At 41.5% G+C, this 22862-nt stretch overlaps 3 protein-coding genes across 3 annotated transcripts; 1 reads left to right on the top strand and 2 right to left on the bottom strand.

Annotated features, from left to right (window-relative positions):
• Positions 1-727: 727 nt before the first annotated feature.
• LOC121979718 (LOB domain-containing protein 24-like) lies at positions 728-1251 on the bottom strand. The gene is made up of 2 exons (XM_042531702.1): positions 1096-1251; positions 728-994 (listed from the first exon to the last, which is right to left on the bottom strand). Exons 1-2 carry the CDS (start codon positions 1249-1251, stop codon positions 728-730), a joined length of 423 nt encoding a protein of 140 aa, XP_042387636.1.
• Positions 1252-13591: 12340 nt separating this feature from the next.
• Positions 13592-16863, bottom strand: LOC121980795 (armadillo repeat-containing protein 7-like). Its single transcript, XM_042533011.1, has 7 exons — positions 16586-16863; positions 16450-16486; positions 14823-14896; positions 14657-14750; positions 14451-14533; positions 13997-14172; positions 13592-13906 (listed from the first exon to the last, which is right to left on the bottom strand). Exons 1-6 carry the CDS (start codon positions 16655-16657, stop codon positions 14002-14004), a joined length of 531 nt encoding a protein of 176 aa, XP_042388945.1. The 5' UTR covers positions 16658-16863; the 3' UTR covers positions 13592-13906; positions 13997-14001.
• A 162-nt stretch (positions 16864-17025) lies between these two features.
• On the top strand, positions 17026-21538 carry LOC121980796 (histidine--tRNA ligase, cytoplasmic-like). The gene is made up of 7 exons (XM_042533013.1): positions 17026-18498; positions 19027-19206; positions 19305-19562; positions 19687-19821; positions 19926-20207; positions 20689-20829; positions 21023-21538. Exons 1-7 carry the CDS (start codon positions 17071-17073, stop codon positions 21323-21325), a joined length of 2727 nt encoding a protein of 908 aa, XP_042388947.1. The 5' UTR covers positions 17026-17070; the 3' UTR covers positions 21326-21538.
• Positions 21539-22862: the final 1324 nt, after the last annotated feature.

Here is a 22862-nt window from a genome sequence, read left to right on the forward strand (position 1 = left end):
CAACCAAGGGGAGTGATAGATGAAGAAAGCGAAGGATGACGGTCATCAGAGTGCAAGTGGTGAAGGAGTAGAGGAAGACACGACAAAGTGACGATAACATATATATGGGTGGTGGCCATTGCGAAGTGAAGAAGGTTATAATACATGCACTCCATCGCTCCCACCTCAAATTAAACAAACTAAAATGGTATTGTCATTCTAAAGTGTTGCTTTCTTATGTTTGTGAATTAGACGACACCATCCTATTCGAAAATGTTCGAATAGAAAAACCAAAATATCAACCTAATCGTACGATCATTCCTCGTAATATTGACGCCAAATGGAATAGTATTTTATGTTGGAAGATCCAGCCGAACCCCACAAAATCACAACCCCATTGGCTTTGTCTCCACTAAGTCATCGAGATGATGAGATTGATATTGATTCGATCCCTCATCCCTGTGTGTTGCACTCATGTATGATTGGATCCTATCACTTTGCCACGTCATCCAAATAGTTGTTGACATGGAAAGGAGAGTTGACCTTGTTACTTGCTCAGGCCGGCCGTTCAAAAATATTTATGAAACCAATTAGCTAGACAAATTAATGAATACCTTCGATGTGATATCATTTAGATCGACTTATAATTAAAATAATACAATAATCCAGGGATTTGACTTTCTCGCAGCTGGTTGACTTTGACTTTGTTTATTGTCCTGAGTTTGGATTCATCTGACATTTATCTCTTCTACGGATGGTTCGACGGCAAGTAAACGCCTGCGCCGTCGCCCAAGCGCTCCTCGTCCGCCAAGACTTGCGCATCTGCTGACCGCGCCCGAGCAGCGTACACAGCGACGCGCGCTTGCGTCTCGGCCAACTCACGCTGGGCCCCACTGATCTCGGCCTGCAGCGCAGAGATCACTCCGGCGCTGCCGTACACCGGATCCTGCACCCTCCAGAACGCCTCCAAGGCGATGGCGTCCGCCGCTTCGCTTCGTTGCTCCTCTGGAATTTGCTTAAGTACACGAAGCAAATATTCTTAAAATTAATTAAGCTTAAAAATAAATAACATATGATAATAATAATAATATTAGTTTTTTTTTTTAAAAAAAAAACCTGGAGCATTCGGGAAACGTTACTGGCGCCAAAGATGCGATGGACATAAGCAAATCTGGTGGGGTTCGTCGAGGGGAAGAAGGGAGCTAACGTACAGTCCTCGCAGCATCGCCTCCGAAGATATCTGCAAGCTGCGCACCGAGTATAGTTCGACATGTAGAGGGTTTTCTAGATTTGATTCTTGAAAGATCTGGAGATTAGATTTAGGGAATCTAATGTCGAAATCTAGCCTAGATTTATTTGAAGGTGTGAGAACAGATCGGTTCTTCCTATTATGGAAATGTCAACGGCTAGTAATTTGAAAAGGTGGGAACTCAAAAATGGGATGGGGTGAAACTGTCATATTTGGCTAATTAAAAAGAACTATTTTGGGGTACACGATTGAATTCGTAGATGGCATGCAGTGGCGTATTTATTTGATAAATTAGTAATTTTTACGATTTCCAAAGCAAAAACTTGACATCATGTTAATCTTTTTTATTTAATATATGATTTTTATTTAAGAAAAAAAAACTTTGTAAAAGTTTAAAGATAAATATCAATATACTTTACTTAAAGAAAAAATTATTTGATTTAATTTATAACTAATCAAATTAAAATTGAATATAAACTTTATTCTAATCCGATCGAACTAAATTGACCCCATAAAAAAAAAATGAACCAAGATGATTATTTATTTGAATAGAATAAAAAATGTTGTGTGATCCTGTACGAAAATCGTGGAGACGAAAAATTGGGATTGTGGATGTTGCGTTGACTGGATGTACACCACGCTCCGATCTACAAGCATAAAAAATGTCAGTGCCGAGCCAAGAAAGGAATCCCAACGTTGACCCACGGACACTCAAGTCAGTCATCGACACGAAGAAGCTAAGCTAGAAGATGGAACAACAATAGCACAAGCATAAACAGTGAATAATGCGTACCTATGCGTACCTCCATCGGTGTACGGACCCCCTTTATATAATGTCCTAGTGGGCGATGTGCGCGCTTTTTCGAGACATAAGCACGTTCTCCCATTGGTTGCGGACACGTTCCCCCAATTGATCCCAAACATGCGGTCATGGGCATGTTCTCCAATTGGCCCTAGACACGTGGTCATGGACACGTTCTCCAATTGGTTGTGAGTACGTCCTCCATGATCCGCTTGTTGATCATACCCCATGTCGGTGGCACTATCTCCCAAAAGGATGTCCAGATATAGATCAGCGATCCCTGTAATCGGCCGAGCGAGGTAGTCGCTCAATTAGGGATTCCTTCGCTCGGTCGAACTCGGTTGTTCTCCCTTGCAGCGATTGGATATAGTAGGCAGCCGCCTCCTGATTGGACAAACGCTCCGGTCTCCTTGACGTTCTACCGCTCCGTACTGAGCATCTGGCAATCTTACCATCTTGTTCCGAGCTAGATGGGTGGTTAGCTTGGACAAGCTTATTGCCGATCGGACATTGTCTACCCGATCGACCCTTGTGGTCTACCTCCGTAGGCGAGCCCTTTGACACCTTAGCATTGACCACTTTGACTTTGACCTCCACCAAGGCAGTTGGCCCGCACCGGGCGGGGCTCCGTTTATCACCGCATCACAAGCCTTCCCCTCAAGTCTAGTCGAAGGAGGCTGTAAGTCCGATTGACTAGACAAGTAGGGTCTTCAGTGACCTTCACGTCCGATCGGACCATTTGTGTCTTCGAGTTTCTGATCGGCTTACATATAGTCGTCGTTCGGCTTCATTTCGCTGCCCTGTGTGGGTAGCTGCCGCTCGGGTCATACCTCATAAGGCTGATGGTGAATCGACCGTTCGGCTCTGTGATAATCAAATATTTGTGCCGCTCGGGGCGGTTGACGACTTCACTTAGTGAATTTTCTCTTTTCCCTGCGCTCTCTCAAATGAGCGCCCTGTGATACTAGTTAACGTCCTCCCAATTTTTAGGAAACCGTACAAATCCTCAATAATTATAGCCGAGCACGCAACCATACCTTTTAATTAAGCTCATTAATACCTTCCAATAACCGACTGTTATGTGCCCCCCTTTCTGCTACACGTTTAACGTGACTGACAGATATCCGCTTGTGATGTGACTGATGCCTTTCCAAATTCTATGGCCCGATTTCATCCTAGTTTTGCACAACCCTTGATCAGATGGCTCAGGGCAATCAACCGTGAGATTTATAAGCATTACTTCGCATCGCCGTCGTCTTCATTCCTTGCGTTTTCACCTTCGAGCAGTCTCCGCAACAGTTCTTCTCCTCTTCTTCGTCGACGTCCTCTTCCAATAAGGTTCCTCTTTCTTTTCTTCGTCGAATCTTTGCCTTGCTTCTTCTCGCCTTTCTTGTTTTCAATGGTTGATTATCCACAACCCCCTGTGCCCGTCCTAGACTCTGGTATACTTCCGCTGAGCGGGGATGACATAGAAAAGATGAAATTCACCTACCATTTCCCCTCTTCTTATCAAGTTGCTATCTCCTCCGCTTACGACCGGCCACATGAACCGCTAGTTGGCTTTTTGACTTCTTCGAGGACAAGTTTAGTGTCAACCTTTGATTTCTCGTTCACCTCTTCTTTTCTGCCGTCTGTAAATATTTTCACATCTCCCTTCATCAATTAGTGCCGAACTCCTTTCGGTTGGTGCGCGGGATAGTAGTTATCTTCCGTCTGCACGACATTCGCTTGACGCCTTAGGTATTTCATTATTTTTATTACCCTAAATAGTCTGAGTCGGGGTCTGTCCTGTTCCAAGCCTGAGTAGGCTCGATCTTCTTTGATAAAATATCATCCTCCAATAAGCATTGGAGGGAACATTATTTCTTTGTTTGTTTTCCCGAGCGGCCCGACTTCCCGACCGGCTGCAGATGGAAGTGATGAAGCAATCGTCACTCAGGAGATACCAAAGCTGATCGGATTATCTCCAAGCAGCATCAAGTCTGGCCGGTCAGAAGTATCACATTCACCGACTGCTATTGGAGGGCATCCTTTACATGTTCGACTTGAGCCCAATCCGAATGCGGCTTCCGTCCAGCCTAGATATGCTCTTTTTACTCTTCATCTTTGAATCTAACTGATTTTGCTTTCTTTCTTGTAGCCCACATCATGTTAAGTGCACGTCTGTTGAGGGCACATCTTGTCGGCAAGAGCAGACTCACAGACGATGAGATCAACACCGCAGGGGTGGCCGAATTGGAGAGTCGCGACCTACAGCCGGTCAACAACATCGGGGCGAGCGAGACTCCAGTGCCGTTCAGTGAGGGTGGAGCGAGTCAGAAGGCGGCTAGTGGGGCAGCGACTGCTATAGCTGACCTTCCTCCAGAACAGCCTTCAATGCTGTCGATGGCGGTGGCTTCAGAGTCAGCCACTTCCGGGGAACCTCTGCAATAGCGCAAGAGGTGTCGTGGGGAAGCTTCCTCCCGCTCTGCCACGTCTGCCCTACAAACACTTGCCCGAGCCGGCTCACGCCCTGCTTCCGAGCGGGGTGAGACATCAACACTCGCTCTTCTCGAGCAAGGAGCCGCAGTGATCCATACTTCCCTGTCATCTGACCGGACACCGTCGCTATCCGAGTTGTCGTCGAGGACCATCTGTGCACTGCGATCGCCTAAATGCCACCTCCATCCTTGCCAGGCGCACAAGTGTCCACCATTCGATTGTCCCCAATGCCTAAGTCTACGGGCAAGGCGACTTCAAAGCCCTTTGGCTCGAGCGGCCAGAGACAAATAATGGTCATCATCCACCCGCCTATTGATGAATGACGCAGTTCAGGCAACATCGTGTCCCGCACCCCCAGCACCAGATTCGGATTCAAGGGCCGCTAACACAAGTATGGGCCGATGCTCAAGCCCGCGCAGCGGTCATCTCACCGGGGAAGCTTACGAACAACCATACCCAGAAGGCCACTGGGGTACATATGTTACCTTTATATTTACTTGATTTAATCCGTCGGGACTTACAATATTATTGTTGCTGTAGTATTGGATCAAGAGTCTAGCCATGTGCCAAAGGTTGGCTTTTCTGAAGCATGAATTCCAACAGCTGTGCACTCTGAGAGGCCAATCAGAGGCCGCTTAGGCATGCATTGAGCAGTTGACTGCTGAGGCGGCTCAATTGAAGGCTGATCTGAATAAGAGTTCCAAGCTCCTACAAGCGGAGATGAGCAAGAGCGCTGAGTAGGCTTCACAACTGGCGAGGCTTAATAAGTAGGCTAGCTCCTTTGAGGCGAAGGTCAATTCGGCGAACACCAAGAAGTTCTGAGCCATTGAGGACTTGGAGATCAAGAATAAAGAGGCTCAGATCCTGCCTCAAAACCTGAAGGAGGTGGAGGCGGCCCTAAATATTGAGCGGGATACCCGATCGGCTGAGCATGTAGTGGCGCAAGAGCAACTGGCCGCTAAGGATGCCGAGCTGGCTTCTATGAAGGCTGAGCTGGAGGCCTCCCAAATGACTTTGGAAGTTTATCAAGGTGCAGAGTCTAGCCGGTTCGAGATTCTGAAGCGGGATTACCTCCGATCGGACCCCTTCAATGACCGGCTCATTGATCCGGCGATCCGCCTCTTCAACCTCGCCATTGATGGGATGCTCGACCAACTGAAGGGCGGCGGCTATATCCCACCCTCGGTGACTAATAAGGTCATCAGTCGAGAGAAGTAGACTGAGTCGCTGCCCGATGATATGCTGGATTACCTTGAGTGATCCCCGCCCACTGTGAAGATCGCCTCCTTTTGTACCATCTCTTGCTACCTTATAGAACATTTTCAAAGTGTTAATAAATGATCGCCCGTTCGGTGAATCTTTGTTTAGTTGCTTTCTACAGTGTTCCCTCATGCATTGTCGTTCAACATTTCTTCCATTTGTTGTGTTTTGCACTTGTTAGTGAATGCATTGTCGCTCAGCTAGAGTAGGACCATGAACCATTTATCATTTTTTAAAAAGTTTCTAAGTATGGTTCCCTGCCCTCCCAATCGTCGATGTACTAGTCGCTATGTTGTCAGATTAATTACTCCAATCTTGCCGAACAGTCTCATTTTAGTGGAGAACTGTTGCTTTTAGGAGCAACATGTTTCATTGCTAGCCTTATTCGCGACTTATATACTCGTCGATCAGATTTATTTGGAGTAGACTTGGTTTTAGAGCTACGACTCAGCCGATATTCGTCGTAGACTCGGGTTTATAGTCGCCGCTTAGAGTTAACATAGACTAGGATTTAAAGTCGTCGCTTGACTGTTGACATAGACTAGGGTTTATAGTTGTCACTTGACTATTGACGTAGACTAGGGTTTATAATAGCCGCTCGATTGTTGACATAGACTAGAGTTTATAATCACCGCTCGGCTGTTGACGAAGACAAAGGTTTATAATTGCCGCTCGACTGTTGACTAAGACAAGGGTTTATAGTCGCCGCTCGACTGTCGGTGAGGACTAGAGTTTATAGTCGCCGCTAGACTGTTGGTGAAGACTAGGGTTTATAGTCGTTGCTTGACTGTTGGTGAAGACTAGGGTTTATAGTTGTCGCTCGACTTTTAACTTGGTCAAGCAACACAAGAGTCTTGGATACTTGTGAATTTTATTCATCGTTCACCTACATTTACAGGACATACTCTGATACAATATTATTTGGATTTAACCACGCACCTCTCACCCGACCCTATATGGCTAGAGTTGGTTCGCACTCTAAGGATGCTCGAGCTTTCTCCCATCCTCGTCCTGCAGGTAGTAGATTCCTGAGCAGAGCTTCTGAATGACTTTAAAAGGTCCTCCCCATGGAGCCTCCAATTTGGTGATGTTGTTGACCAGCTTCACTCTTTTCCAAACCATATCGTCGACCTAAAATGACTGATCACCCTCCGATTGTAGTTCTTCTTTATGTGTTGTCTGTACGTCATTAGCCGGACAACGACCTTGTCCCACGCTTAGGGCTGTAAACAAGCCAAGTCAAGGTAAGCTTTGGGGTGTTCAAGCTTGTTTGATAAGATAACCGAGCAGAGCTGAGCCGAGCAGAGCTGAGCCGAGCAGAGCTGAGCCGAGCCGAGCTGAGCTTAAAATGAACCAAACTTTTGAAATGAGTGTTCAAGCTTGGTTTAGTTTATTTTTTATGAGCTTGAGCTTGTTTGAAGCTTGCTTGAGCTTGGTTTATACTTGACTTGAGCTTGGTTTGAGCTTAGTTCGTTTAGATATTATCAAGCTCTCAATTCAATCTTGTTTGATTGTTTGAAATTTTTAATTGTTTGATTGGTTATTAACATTGATAATTTAAATTTATTTATTTATTTTATTTTATTGTTTATTTAGCATGTTGAAAAGAATTTTATTAATAAATATGGTTCGTGAACATTGTTCACGAATGTTGTTCACGAACATTGTTCATGAACGTTAATGAGCTGAACATATATGCGTTCAAGCTTGTTTGTTTAGCATAACGAGTTGTTCAAGCTTGTTTGTTTAATTAATCTTATGTATATTGAACGAACATAAACAAACTCTTACCAAGTCAAGCACCAAGCTTGTTCACGAACGCTTGGTTTAAACTCCGGGTTCCACTAGAAAAGTAGTCTACTACGACAAGTAGAAATCTTCACTGACCGGTCGCCATTGGAAATGGTCCAACGATATCTATGCTCCATTGGTCGAACGGACAAGACATAATAGATGCCTTCATCTCCTCGGTCAGTCGGTGTTAGATGTTGTGATATTTTGACATGACAGGCAGGTCGCCACTATCTGAGCGACATCCTCTTATAGTGTGGGCCAAAAATATCCTGCTAACAGGATCTTTCGGGCTAGTAATCTACCGCCCGGGTGACTTTCACAGGAGCCCTGATGCACTTCTTAAAGGATGTACTCGACGTCCTCCGATCTGACACACTTGAGCAACTGCCTTGAGAAAACTTTTTTATACAGCTGGTCTTCGATCAGAGTGAACCGCCCGACCCACTTTTCAATAGGCGAGCTTCTTCTTGATCGGCTAGAATGCTACCCGATCAGAGGAACTTTATCAACGGGCTTCTCCAGTCGCTCGGGAAGTTTATTCCATCCATCCTGTCGATGTGCGCCACTAGTGAGACTTGCTCGATTGACTACTCTATCGTGATCGGTGACAATGAACTAACTAACTTAGCCAACTTATCCGCGATCTGGTTGTTCGAGTGGGCAATCTTTTGTATAACAACTTCTTGGAAGTTTGCCTTCAACTTCTCGAAAGCTTCTGCATATAGCCTGAGTCGGGAGCTGCTTATTTCGAACGTCCCCAATAGCTACTGAGTGGCCAGCTGAGAATCCGAGTGGATGATGACCTTTGCAGCTCCGATATGCCGAGTCGCCTGCAAGCCGACTATTAAGGTCTCGTACTCAGCTTCTTTGTTTGTAGTCCGATAGTCTAGCCACATAGATAGTTGCATCCTATTCTCCTGAGGTGAAATCAGGAGAATGTCAATCCCGTTACCTTGCTGAGTGGATGATCCGTCCACGTATATTTTTCAAGTCGTGTCTGGCTCGACGTTCTGGACCTCAGTGACAAAATCTGCTAAGGTCTAGACCTTGATCGTTGTCCTGGGCTGATATTGTATATTAAACTCACTAAACTTGGTTGTTCATTTGATCAGTCTTGATCAGTCATCTGGATGCTTCTAGGTTAAGAAAGACTCTTCGCAAGGCATTGTTGGTCATCACGACGATCGGATGTGATATGAAGTATGGACGGAGTCTACGAGCAGCGAGTATTAGCGCTAGGCCAATTTTTCGAGACAGGTGTAGCGACACTTTGCATCTTTTAATATATGCCTTATAAAATATATAGGTTGTTGCTCGGAGCCGTTCTGCCGCACCAACATTGAGCCAACAACATACTCAATGGATGCCAAGTAAATCATTAACGACTCGCCAACGATGGGCTTAACCAATACAGGCAATAAGGTAAGGTACTCCTTGAGCTCTTTTAGTGCCTTGTCGCATTCCGCGTCTCATTGGAACTTAGTCACTCGACATAGTATCTTGAAAAACGAGTGACTCCGGTCGGATGACTTGGAGATGAACCTTGATAGCGCGGTGATCCGTCCGATCAGCTGTTAAGCCTCCTTCAAGTTATGGGGCAGAGGCATGCCCTGCAACGCCTTCACCTTGCTCAGATTTGCCTTGATTCCTCGTTCGATGACGATGTATCCGAGGAAGCGGACACTCCTTACTCCGAACAAACACTTGTTTGGGTTCAGCTTTATCCCGCACGCCCTCAAAGTATTGCAGGTTTCTTCGAAGTCTACACAAAGGTCAGCAGCTCGGAGGGATTTTATTAATATGTCATCGACATATACCTCCATGTTGCGGTCGATCTGCCGCCGGAACATCTCATTCATCAGCCTCTGGTAGGTGGCGTCGACATTCTTCAATCCGAACGGTATGACATTGTAACAATAAGTTCCGTTGGAGTGATGAAGTTGACCTTTTCTTGATCCTCCATGGCGAATGACACTTGGTGGTAACCTTGATATGCGTTGAACATGCAAATCAGCTCGCAACCTGCCATGGAGTCCACCATCTGGTCTATCCTTGGCAGGGGATAGAAGTCCTTCGAGCAAACTTTGTTCAGATCACGAAAGTCGATGCAGACTCATCATTTGTTACTCGACCTGGAGACCAGCACGACGTTGGCGAGCCAGCTTGGAAACTGAACCTTGCGGATGTGACTAGCTTCAAGCAATTTTTCTATCTCTACCCAGATGATCTGGTTCTACTTTGCATTGAAGTCCCTCTTCTTCTGTTTCACAGGTCGAGCGTCTAGTCGGACGTGAAGCTCGTGCTGAGCTACACTTGGCGAGATTCCCGGGAGCTCGTGGGTCGACTAGGCGAACACGTCGTGATTTCGCCTAAGGTAGGTGACCAGCTCTACCTTCTTCTTCTCTATCAGGTCGGCAGCGATGAAGGTGATGGCCTCCGATCAACAGGGATGAATCTGGACTTCCTCCTTTTCCTCATATACCAATGCGGGAGGTTCTTCTTGTTAGAATGTATACTAAAAGCCTATCTTTTTGTATAAATATTTATTTTGAAATAAGAATCACGATTGGTCAAATATCTTTATTTATGTTAAATATAGTTGTTCATTTAATTTATATTGTAGATAACATGGTGTGTGGTGTCACACAAAATATCATGTTATCAGTTCCTTATAAATTATAAATAGTAGCTCACGACCAAAATGGATAGGGACAAACCATTGGAACGGTCGTAGTATGATTTAGTATAGTTTATCTTGACTATAAAATTACACTAGTACACTCTGAGTGTATTGAGCAGAACCATTTGAGGTTGTTCTTTTTATACCGATTGCATAAAAGAACAGGACCTCTATTATTATGGAAGTGTGTACTCTTAATCCCGATATAATGACAAACATATATATTTAGTATTTATTTCTTTAATTTATCAATGAGTGAGATTTAGTTCATTAAATCAATAGGTCCGATAAGTTGGGAAATAATATTATTTATATGGTGTGTTGTTAATTATAAAAGGAAACTGTGTCCTAGTTATCTAGCTTGATGATGTTCCCTTGAGGAGCTCATAAGGATTGTAATGTAAACCCTGCAGGTGGACTTAGTCCGGCATGACAATAAAGTTGAGTGATACTACTCTTGGAGCTAGATGTTAATTAAGTGAGTGTCAGTAACATATTTAATTAATGAGCATTCGATATCTTAAATACAAGGAGATTAACGCATTCATGATAAGAAGGAGCCCATAATATAATTTAGGAATTATGCGGTAGTTCAATAATAACTCTTTAGTGGTATGAGTTATTATTGATGAACTTGAGTTGAGTGTTCGAGGAGAACACAGGAAGCTCAAGCTCATCGGGAGACCAAAGTCAATTCCTCCTCTAGGTCCCTATTGTAGCCTCTTATATAAAACCTTATATCCACCCAAAGCCCAGCTTCTTAAGCCTAAGCTAGGGTCGGCCAAGCATGGTGTCCAAGCAAGGGGTCGGCCAAGCCAAGCTTGGAGCCCAAGCTAGAGCTGACCAAGCCTTGCTTGGTGCCCAAGCATGGGGCCGACCACACATAGAAAAGGAAGTTTTATTTTTTGTAAAATCTTTCCTTTATAGAGATCCATAAAAAGGATTTAAAAGAATGATTTTAATTATAAAGCTTTCCTTTTTTAGATTGGTCACAAAAGGAAATAAAAGGAGTTTTTATCTTGTTAAATCTTTCCTTTTATAGAGATCCATAAAAGAGATTTAAAAGAGGGATTTTAATTATTGAAATCTTTTCTTTTATAGACATCCACAAAAAGGATTTAAAAGAGAGATTTTAATTTTATAAAACATTCCTTTTATAGCTATCCACAAAAGGGATTTTAAAAGAGAGATTTTAATTTGTGTTTAAAATTTTTCCTTGTTTGATGAAAGGGGTTTTGGCCGGCCATGATAAAGGATTAAAAGGAAATTTTAATTTTGTTTTAGAACTTTCTTTTTCTGCATTCACCAAGGATTATAGAAGAGGAGGAGATAGTATCTTATGGTTTAACACATCTTTTATTCCTCTTCCCTTCTTTGGTGGTCGACCCCTTCATCATCTTGAGCTTGTACAAATTTTTGTACTTGTACAAATTATGTACAGGGGAACAGAACGGAATCCAGGTGTAGCAACCAACACTTCTCTGATGGTGTTCACTTCCAAGCGCAGGGCCTTTTGCGTGGCTCTTGCTTCGGACTTGACTATCTCAACGTAGCATCGCAGAGTGGCTAGTTGATCGCCTGTAACTTCGCCCACCTTGTTGTCCACCGGAAACTTGATCTTTTGGCAGAAAGTGCGCACCACCACTTGGAACTCGTTAAGGGCCAGTCGGCCCAATATAACATTGTATGCGGACAGCGCGTCTACCACAATGAAGTTTGCGGTCTTTGTCCTCTTGAGCGGCTCCTCTTTGAGCGATATGGCCTGCTGAATCTGGTCAATCGGCAATACTTCATTGCCTGTGAACCCGTAGAGTGGGGTCGTCATTGACTGCAACTCACTCCAGTCAATTTGCAGCTAGTCGAACGTCTTCTTGAATATAATATTCACCGAACTTCTTGTATCAACAAAGGTCCGGTGAATATAATAATTAACTATTACCGCTCGGATAATCAGGGCGTCGTCGTGAGGGATCTCCACTCCCTCTAGGTCTCGGGGGTTAAAATTAATCTCAGGTCCCTTGGCTTTTTCTTTATCCACTCGGCCTAGCTCCTCTGTTGGAGTGTGGAACAGTGCTCGATGGAAGGAAATCAGTGTGTGGGGTGCGTCTCTGTAAGTGTCAGACGACTTCTTAATCTGTACCTGAACGGATACATGATCCACTCGGTTTCCATATCCGGCTGGATGACCTATTGCTAAGGCCGCGTGCTCCTGCACATGACGATCGACCAGCACCTGTTACTGTTGTCGCTCCACTATTTTTGTCGCTCGGACTTGTATCAGCGCATCCAGCTCCACTTTTGTTAAAGTAACCGTGGCGAGTCGTCTAGCGTCCTCCATCTTCGTGTTTCATATTCAGACTCCATTCCCACAGATGGTGCCAATATGATCCTGTCCGAAAATAGTAGAGACGGAAAGCTGGGATGTGACTACTGCGTTGACTGGATGTAGATCACGTTTCGATCTACAAATACAAGAAACGTCAGTGTCGAGCCAGGGAAGAGGTCCCCGACATTGACATTCCAATGCTTAAGTCAGTCACAGACACAAAGAAGAAGATGGAACAACGATAGCACAAGTGTAAACAGTGAATAATGCGTACCTCCGTCAGTGTACGGACCCCCACTTTATATAATGCCCTGGTGGGTGACGTGCACGCTTTCCGAGGCATGAGCACATTCTCCCATTGGTCGCAGACACGTTCTCCAAATTGGTCCCAGCCACATGGTCATAGCCACGTTCTCCAATTGGCTATGGACATATGGTCATGGACACGTTTTCCAATTGGTCGTGGGCACATCCTCCGATTTATCGCCGTATGATCCATTTGTTGACCATGCCTCGTGTCAACGACACTATCTCCCAAAAGGATGTCCTAAGATAGGTCAACGATCCCGCTGATCGACCAAACGGGGTAGTCTTTCGACTGAGGACTCCTCCGCTCGATCGGACTCGATTGTTCTTCTTTGCAGCGATTGAGTATAGTAAGTTGTCGCCTCCTAATCGGATAAGCGCTCCAATCTCCTTGATATTCTGCCGATTCGTATTGAACGTCTGGTGATCTTACCATATTATTTTGAATTAGACGGATGGTCAACTCGGACAAATCCGTTGTCGATCAGACATTGTCTGTCTGACTGACCCTTATGATCGACCTCCACTCGATCTCCGTAGATGAATCCGTTAACATCCTAACGTTGATCATATTGATTTTAACCTCCGCCAAAATAGTTAATCCGTACCAGACATAATCCTCTTTATCACCTCATCATCGTGGTAACGAAAGTATAAATCACAAATTAGACAAACTCAATTTGGCACATGATCAAAAGTTTATTAGAGATTGCATTTTGACAAAGGAAGCTGCTGCATTGCCACAAGTCCTCTTAAGCAAGCTACCAAATCTCAATTATCTCTCCATCTGACTTCAATCTCAACTAATTTTTTTTTCAGGATTTCGTCCACTGACCTAGATCAGTCGACTTCACGTGTGTTGACATACTCAACCTCCTCCCACGAAGAAAAAGACCACCGCCAACGACGCAGCTCCACGGGGACAAGTCCGTGTTGGCCGGCCGTGTGATCCTCATCAACAGCAGCACATGCTTCGCTCCTTGTGGCTGATGCTAGTTTCCATGCACATTAAAAAGGGATGCAGGAGACCTGGATTGAGCATAGTGCCAGCTCAAAATGAATATTCGGTAAACATCATGATCGATAATCAAGAGAGATTGGGTACAAAGTTTCGCTCACCGATGTCATTGGTTTACATGTTTCTGCAAAAAGGCATTTGCCAAATTGCTCAGCGTGAGGTTGATAGATCCGGCTGCTGCATACCTTCGGATTATTTCCAGTACCTCTGGTTTCAAGATCTCTTTTTTAGAAGAATGATCGCAAAGATAGTAGAGAGCTCCAAGAGCATAGGACACCTGTTGTTTGCATACAGTTAATAAAGAAATTAATCTATAAAAAAGGTCAATCTGTTGTCAAAACTATCAAATTGTCCATCGTAGAGAAGAACAATGAAATAATTGCAGTATGCAGCGAGATGGTTTCCATGACTAAAACTGAACTCGTACATCAAAATATATTGGTGCAACGCATTTTACTCCACAGAAAGAATTTATTTGCATGTTAAGTGCGTCTGATGCATGAAATTACACAATAGATAAGACTAAAAGATAATTCTAGGGAAAAATACGCTTACAGTGTTTCTAACCGGGCTAGATAAGCACTGTATCACCAAAGGAACTCCATCGCATTGAATGATCAATGCAGCATTTGCTGGATCTGCATTGCACAGTTTGTATCTCTTATACGACAGGTTGAAATTGCATAATTCTAGTATTAGTTGGCAAAATCTTGAAAATCTTTGCATTCTGGTTTGTTAAGATCTGTGTTAAAATTGCTTACCAACAGAAGAGTTGCAGATTCCACCAATGCCAAATTCAACAAGTTTTTCATTTGGCTCTGTAATGCAGTCCAGGAATAGTTCCAAAACATTAAGCTGCTTCCACAAATGAATTGACATTAATGATAGAATAAGGTACTATGACAAGTAAATATGCTGATACTGTACCTGGCGCATAAATTCATAATTGTAAGGATCATAGGCAAAGTTAGCCAAATTGGCCACAATTCTCTCTTTTGATTCTGCAGGATAGGAACACAAACTTCATCACAAAATGTGGTGAAATAATGTAAAAAAAATGTGCACTTTAATTGGCATAGGAAGCACATGCAGCATTCTTTTTTGACTAAAATCAAAACATTCTTGAAACAAATATTTAAAAAAGAAAAATCCTGCAAATTATTGTTTCAACAGTATAATGTAATGCTTTAGTTGATAACTTAGATGTCAAACATTTATTTTCACTAAGGTATGAGTTACTAAACAACAATTAAGGAACTCATCAAGTTATAATCAGTCAAAACCTTGAAGACTTTAGCAACATGGATACTTTTATACAAGATTTTCAGTGACTTGGAAGCGCTATATATCAGCTTCCCTGTTTGAATGCATATGATATAGTAAAATAAATGCCAAGCCTGGTACATCTTCACAGGAGAAATTGCAATGACCAAAACAGTATTCCACAGAGCTACCATGGATCAAGACCAACCAGATCCAATGAGATTATAGGAACTTAAGTGTTAGCTATTTTATAAAATCAGCATCTATACTGCGAGATCTTTTACAATTTAATCTATCCATTGTCCTACCACCACAGAGGACTGTAGGTTGAATTTAATTACTAATTGAGAGAATATCTAGTTGAACCGTAAACAAAATTATAGCAGCATACACTTAGGTGGTTGTTTTCAGAGAATCAAGAGATTGTTGTAAAAAGACACGAGTGAATTCCATCTGAAGTCAGCTACATCAATCCTAGTATGCAACTATTGGAATATATATAAAAGCTATGTTACTATTAATTTAAATTATTTTTAGCTATATTAAGCAGAGGTTTTTTATTGCCGTCTACCTCTTATAGCTCAAATCTAATTAATTTAATTTGTCTAACCTCTAATGATCATCTTTAATCATGTTCATATCTTATCATCTATCCCTCTCAAATACTACCTAATTGCTGATAGCATTATTTGTTCTAGTTTTTCCGATAATGTCACATACCCATCTTAAAATTCTCAATTTTGAGATACTAACTTTTACATGGAAATCAGTTTGATTGATGCACCAATTTTCCAAAATTTCCTTGTAGCCTAATGGGCACACAACAATCGCATAACACTTCAAAAGTTTTTCTCCATTTACTCACTCATTTTTCATCTTATCATTGACATCTCAACCATATCATCTCTGCAAAAAATGGACGTCTGTCTAAAATAGATTCTCAGATCATCCACATCTCCACCCATATCATCTACGTAAATCAAATATTTATCTAAAATAGATTCTTGGATGCACTGAACATTTAGGATACAAGAGTTGATGGTGAATATCGGTTATAAATCTATGCATTATTGATGACTTAAAAATACTCAGTAATCAGGTTATTCTAAGCTAATGGAGGAATGCAACAACAACAAGCAGTCTATATGATTACTAAACCTAATTAAATAAACATAGGACAAATTAAGAATTCCAATCAATCCCGACATATTTAGACAAAGTATATGTCCTGGTTACGCGATTGTGGATCAACATAAATAGATAAACAAACTTGTAATAAAAGAGAAATGACCTTCATTTGTTGCCTTCTGGAACTCTGACACAAGCTCCTGTATCAGAAGATGATTTTGAATAAGCAAGATAGCCCAATTCACCTGGCATCATTGATGAGCTAACAAATAGATTAACGAGAGGGGTGCACAGATTACCTGGAGATATTGAGCTCGAGGAGTACCGGACCTCCCTGTCCTCTCCGCCTGTCGCTTGTGATTGGTAAACATTTCTACCGGCGACTCGGATTTGCTCAATCTACCCGAAAGAGTTCTGCAAGATTAGATCAGTCGCTCGGTGAAGAGGCTGACGACTCGAAGAAAGTTAATCTAATGAGAATGCTGTAGAAGCGGTGGAGGATGAGGAGAAGCGAACTCCGGCGAGGAGCGGAAGCATCGGAGAAGAATTAGGGTAACAGTGCGCGTTGATGGTATAAATTGGCAGATTGGTTAAGGAGAAATCGGATCGGGACTTTTACATCACGTAACCCGAAACCGAATCGTAGGCCGAGAAATCGAAACTCTACACCGACCCAGCCCATAGTCCCGGCCCAAATAAGCTTCTTCCAGCTTAAGTTAGGGTTCTTCGCGTCCACGGTGGTTCAACTTCGACTCCGTCGCGTGCTCGCCGTGGCTCTTCCCTCATGGCTTCTGCGTTAGCAAACTCCACCGTCACTATCGGCGGAAAGGGTTCCTCCGTCTCGCCTTCGACCGTATACGCCGTCTCTCGTGGCGTATCCTCCGTCAGTATCGACGCTGCCGCCTTTGAGAAGCTCTCCCAATCCAAGCGGCCTTCTCCGGTGGAACGTGCTCAGGATGATCCTTTGACACCCCTGTTGTTGACTGCGGAGGAGTCTCGCGCTGCCCTCGTCGTTCTTCTCAATAAGCTCGTCCTCTGCGACGCCGCTATCCGCCCCGGCCTTCTGTCTCTCATCGTGGACACGCTAAATCTTGCGTCAGGCCACGAAAGAATCAATTTTTGTTCGGCTTCAGGGTTTGTGACCTCGATCGCCTTCATGAATGCGAGGAATCCTGACGAGATTCTAGTCGGCCGGGAAGAGATTGGTGTTTTCGAGACTTCGTGTGCTGCATCGGTTGCGATCTGCGCTATCTTGGACTGCTGCTCATCTGCTCTGATGAAGGTCGTTGATGCCGTGGCAGCTTTGTCTTGCGAAGCTGCTCGCGCTGATGTCTCTGCGTTAGATTTATTTAGCTCAGGAGATGGATTCTCCATGAAGGATGAGATTGATGTCGCAAGCGACATGAAGACGTTGCTGTTTGGGTCGAAGCTTGTGGGGCAGAATGATTCGTCGTTCTTCAGTGAGATTACTACCGTCAATGGTAGCTTCAGGGAGGCTGTCAGGTTACTCCATGTCCGAACACGGGTTGAGTTGAACTCCAGTACTAAGGTCAAGAAGTCAAAGGTTATTGCAAATCAAGGAAAAGAGAAAGCTTTTATTGCATCAGTCTTGCCACTAGCAATGTCAATTCAGTCCTTGAGTGAGAGTAGCTTGGGTCGAGCTAAATCTTCTATTAATCTTATCAGTGATAGTAGCTTGCGATCTAAGGTGGTTGAGGTTTTTGAGAAATCGTGCCCGAACTTGGATGGTCTGAGAGATCAATTTCACTCAGTTACAGAAAATGCTGCCTCTGGATCAAATTATGTGCGTGTTCTTCAATCTGTGTATTGTCTTCTGGTTAAATTTAGGGACATTCTTGCTTGGGAAGCAGTTTTGGCTTTGTTTTCCCTAGAAATAGATGACTCGATTGAGAGAGCTCAAGTGGATTCTTTGAAGGACAACAAACCGGATGGAGATATTGCAAAAGGAGAGAAGAAGATTGACAAGAGAAAAAAGAAAACATTAGGCAAAGGGACTTCTTCCATAAGGCAGCTTCTTAGAGACAGTGCTTTGTGCAAACTTTCTACTGAAAATGTTTCAATGTTGGTTGAGTGGGCATCTGATCTGTCAAAATATTTCGATCCCATGGACACTAGACTAGATATTCTATTGTCAAAGGTTAAGGAAATAGTTGAGAGCAATGAAGTCAGGAGACTTCCTAAGATTCCTAAGGTAGTACATTTGAAATTGTTTGGAATTATATATTTTCAACAGTTTGCAGTTGTCCATGCTTACTTAAGCTTGTTGTATCTAGAGTGTCTCTGCATAATTTACTTATTGTTTTTTTTCTCAGTTCTTCTTTTCCTTGATTGAATTGTGTTATATCCCATTCTATGCTAGGCCTAATGGCCCTAATCAATTAGCCACCTGTTTATCAAGGGATGGATTACTGAGTTTTAATCATAAAAGCATTTATTTAACTTAGAGCAAATTTAGAGTGTCAGTCATATCTAACCAGCAATTTATTGGAATTTTATCGATGAGAAATTGGCAAGTGTGGATTTATATCAGAAGCATGAGTTTCTTTTTCACGATTTTTTTTCTAAAAAGAATCTTGCTATACTCCTCTACAATGCATTGTTGGTTAAATTATTTTTTTCAATATTATTTATTCCATCCTGTGATACATGAATAACATCTAATTCAGTAATTCTTCTTTGTCTTTACAATTCAAAATTTCATTCTGGATATGTATAATAGGGGACACGCGATTTTGGGAAGGAACAAATGGCTATTAGAGAGCGTGCTTTCTCCATTATTACAGGTGTTTTTAAGATGCATGGTGCTGTTGCTCTTGATACTCCTGTATTTGAGTTAAGGGAGACTCTCATGGGTAAGTATGGAGAGGATTCGAAGCTGATATATGATCTTGCTGACCAGGTACTTATGAAGATGTTGATTATTTCTTATCTCGGCTTTTTTCTTCCAATTTATTTATTTGGATATGTTTCCATTAGCTATATTTTCTTCTTTCATAGGGTGGTGAACTCTGTTCTCTGAGATATGATTTAACTGTTCCATTTGCAAGATACTTGGCCATGAATAATATCAATGCACTGAAACGGTACCAAATAGCTAAAGTATACAGAAGGGATAACCCATCAAAGGGAAGATTTCGTGAATTCTATCAATGTGATTTTGATATTGCTGGCCAATATGAAACAATGGAACCTGATTTTGAGGTTATCAAAGTTTTGACTGAACTGTTGGATCAACTTGACATTGGCAGCTATGAGGTATTTGTTTTTCTTCCACTAGATTTCTCAATAGGAACTGGCATTTTGTAAAGCATAGGTGAATACAAGAAAGTTGTAATATAAAGTCTTTGCTGTTCCCAAAGTTATGTCTTTATATTTGCAGATTAAGTTGAATCACCGAAAGTTGCTGGATGGGATGTTGGACATCTGTGGAGTGTCCTCAGAAAAATTTAGAACAGTTTGCTCAAGCATTGATAAATTGGACAAGCAACCATTTGAACAGATTAAAAAGGAATTGGTGAGTAAAGCTTCTGCAGATTCATTGATTGTTATCTTGTTCAAAACCCAAGAGAACCATTCTTCTGTTATGTAAAAACGTTTTTTTTATATTTTTATTTCTAGGTAGAAGAGAAGGGTTTATCGACTGAAATTGCAGATAAGATTGGTTCTTTTGTGAAGAGAAGAGGGCCATCACTTGAAATTCTATCAGAACTGAAAAGAGAGGGTAGTCAATTTTTGGAGAACGCTGGTTCAATTGTTGCACTAAATGAGTTGGAGATTTTATTCAAAGCTCTTGAAAAAGCAAAGTGTTCAAACCGAGTGGTGTTTGACTTGAGCCTTGCAAGAGGCCTTGATTATTATACTGGAGTCATATATGAAGCCGTTTTTAAAGGAGCTACACAGGTAAAATGATGCCTGTATGACCTTAGTGTAAACAGTCGAAACATTTGATGCATAAACAGTCTTTCTTTTCACTGCCTTCTCAAGTAACTGAATGTTTTGTGCTTAATCCATAATCAACTCTGCAGATTCATTTGGATTTAAGAGATTTAGGTCTGAGGAAATGAATAGTTGATAATCCTTTCCCCAATTATACATCTTCACTCAGGGACCTCATTTTTCAACAGCTTGGTTAACAATCATGTCTCAAAGAATTATGATAAGTGGCATGCCTTTAGGCATATATTTTTTTAAAGCTTTTGTTTATTTTGTGGTATAAACATATGTGGGTGTAAATTCTAACGCACCTGAACTCAGCACTCATTTTTTCTTAGATCTCTTCCCACAACCATCTAGATTATCTCGTGTAACAGAGATGAATTAAAGGCATGTCTGATAATTCAAGGAGACTTTTTTACTGGGGTTTTTTTTTTCTGTGTTTTAGGTTGGGTCTATTGCAGCTGGGGGACGATACGATAATCTGGTAGGGATGTTCAGCGGAAAACAGGTTCCTGCAGTAGGTGTGAGTCTCGGAATCGAGAGAGTCTTTACACTAATGGAGCAACTTGAAAAAGACAGAAATCAGGTATTTTGCTTCTTTTCCTCCCACCTTGGAACCATTCGAAGCTATTTGTCATATTAATTCTTGGGTGTTGGACAATCAGTCTAATGACCTTTGAATTGCATGCTTATCTTTAGATTGTTCATGTGTTTCTCATTAGTATGTATGGATGCATCATACTCTTTTATCTCGTAGTGGCCTCAATTTTGTTTTGCAGGTGATTCGTGCCACCGAGACACAAGTTTTGGTGGCCATTCTCGGGAAGGATCTCACACTGGCTGCAGAGATTGTGAGTGAACTGTGGAATGCAAAAATTAAAGCAGAATTCAGCCTCACCAAACGAGTAATGAATCATATTAATCGCGCAAAGCAATCGGGAATACCCTGGATGGTCCTCGTGGGAGAGTCCGAGATAACCAGCGGCATTTATAAGCTAAAGAACATCGAAGCCAACCAAGAGGAGGAGATTCCAAGAGAAAGAATTGTTGAGGAGCTCTGTATAAGGCTCGGTATCATCTGAGAAAGGATCAAGTGATTATACACAAGGTATAACTAGGAATGAGTAGGCCTTTTGTTTAAGCCTATCCGAGCTCTATTGTAACTTAAAAAAAAACAGGTTTGAATGTCGAACATTTGTTTGCATTAGGATCATGGAGAGCTAAGATGATTTCTTCTCTTCCATCCTGTATAATTTTGATTTAAATCTCAATTTAATTACAAAGGTTCTTTATGACATGGATTCATTTCTTCAGTTCTTGTTTGTAGTAACTTCATGTAGCGTTCAAATACTTTTTTTTATCATATGTCTACTGATTATATAATCTTAGTTTACAATTTTAATAATTATAAAAAAAATATTTATTTATTATACATTATTATCTTTGGAATTTGCCTTTTTACATATTCAATTTTCATAATTCTAAAAGCACATATCACATTTTTAAATGAATGAATTTTTAAGGTTTTCAAGCATTTTGAGAGTTATTTATAAATATTAACGAGTTAGACAGATAAATATCTAAATTTATTTATTAAATTTAATAAATTAATTTAAATTTATCTATTTGATTAACTTTGTATATACTAAATAAATTCTTACAAATTTTCTTTTATAATTTATCAAAAGATGTACTTAGATTTTTAAATTTATCAAAAAATATATACTATTTTAGTATTTATCAAAGGATACACTTTTTTATAGTGGTCTTCCTATTCTACTCTCCTGACAAATTTAACTGATTTTGTTTTTCTTTTCGTTGTCATTTCTCTCTTTTATTATGCATACAACGTATCTTTTTTTCCTGTCCTCTTTTTGATCTTCTTTTCTATTTTCTTTTTTTTTTCAATTTTTTTCTCAAACCTGTTATAGGAGATCAAACCAACATTAGGGCTGATATCTTTCCATATCAGGCCCAATGTGGGCATGATATGAGGAGATATTAAGCCTAATAACAGGAAAAAAAGTAAAAGGAAAAGAAAGAAAGAGAGATTTAAATTTTTCAAAATCTTTGGTCCACCACTAGGAATGTCAAAAATAACAATGGAGAGCATATTTAGACTCCTTATAATTTTAGAAATCCACAGGAACTGAAATGGGTGCAATCGGAGCTCTCTAGGTCCATAAGTGAGTTTTGACCAAAATCCACTGATCGACCTAGAAACCTCAGATTGTAGCTATTTCAGGTCCTATGAATTTTTAAAATTACAAGGAGTCCAAATATGTTATCCATTGTTATTTTCAGCATTTCTAGTGGTGAACCAGAGGTTTTGAAAAATCTAAATCTCTCTTTCTTTTTTTCCTTTTTTTTTGTTATTGGGCAATATGAGTATGATATCTCTTCATATCAAGCTCAATATGGTCCTGATATCTACCCATATCAGGCCCAATATCAGGCCTAACAAAAGAAAAGAAAAGAAGAAAGATTTAGGTTTTTCAAAACCTTTGGTCCACCACTAGGAATGCCAAAATAATAATGGAGATTATATTTGGACTCCTTTTAATTTTAGAAATCCACAGGACCTGAAATGGCTGCAATATGAAGTTTCTAGGTCGATCA

The sequence above is a fragment of the Zingiber officinale genome, chromosome 5A (genome assembly GCF_018446385.1).
Source record: "Zingiber officinale cultivar Zhangliang chromosome 5A, Zo_v1.1, whole genome shotgun sequence".
NCBI classification, from domain to species: domain Eukaryota; kingdom Viridiplantae; phylum Streptophyta; class Magnoliopsida; order Zingiberales; family Zingiberaceae; genus Zingiber; species Zingiber officinale.

Bases quoted from the DNA above. Each gene is read 5' to 3' on its own strand.
- LOC121979718 (XM_042531702.1), bottom strand. From the start codon at position 1,251: ATGTCGAACTATACTCGGTGCGCAGCTTGCAGATATCTTCGGAGGCGA. The intron at 995-1,095 runs GTTTTTTTTTTA...CGTGTACTTAAG, and splicing joins ACGTTTCCCGAATGCTCCAG to CAAATTCCAGAGGAGCAACG.
- LOC121980795 (XM_042533011.1), bottom strand. From the start codon at position 16,657: ATGTTTACCAATCACAAGCGACAGGCGGAGAGGACAGGGAGGTCCGGT. The intron at 14,897-16,449 runs GTCATTTCTCTT...CCTATCCTGCAG, and splicing joins CCAGAAGGCAACAAATGAAG to AATCAAAAGAGAGAATTGTG. The intron at 14,173-14,450 runs GTAAGCGTATTT...TGCAAACAACAG, and splicing joins CTAGCCCGGTTAGAAACACT to GTGTCCTATGCTCTTGGAGC.
- LOC121980796 (XM_042533013.1), top strand. From the start codon at position 17,071: ATGGCTTCTGCGTTAGCAAACTCCACCGTCACTATCGGCGGAAAGGGT. The intron at 19,207-19,304 runs GTACTTATGAAG...CTTCTTTCATAG, and splicing joins TATATGATCTTGCTGACCAG to GGTGGTGAACTCTGTTCTCT. The intron at 20,830-21,022 runs GTATTTTGCTTC...TTTGTTTTGCAG, and splicing joins TTGAAAAAGACAGAAATCAG to GTGATTCGTGCCACCGAGAC.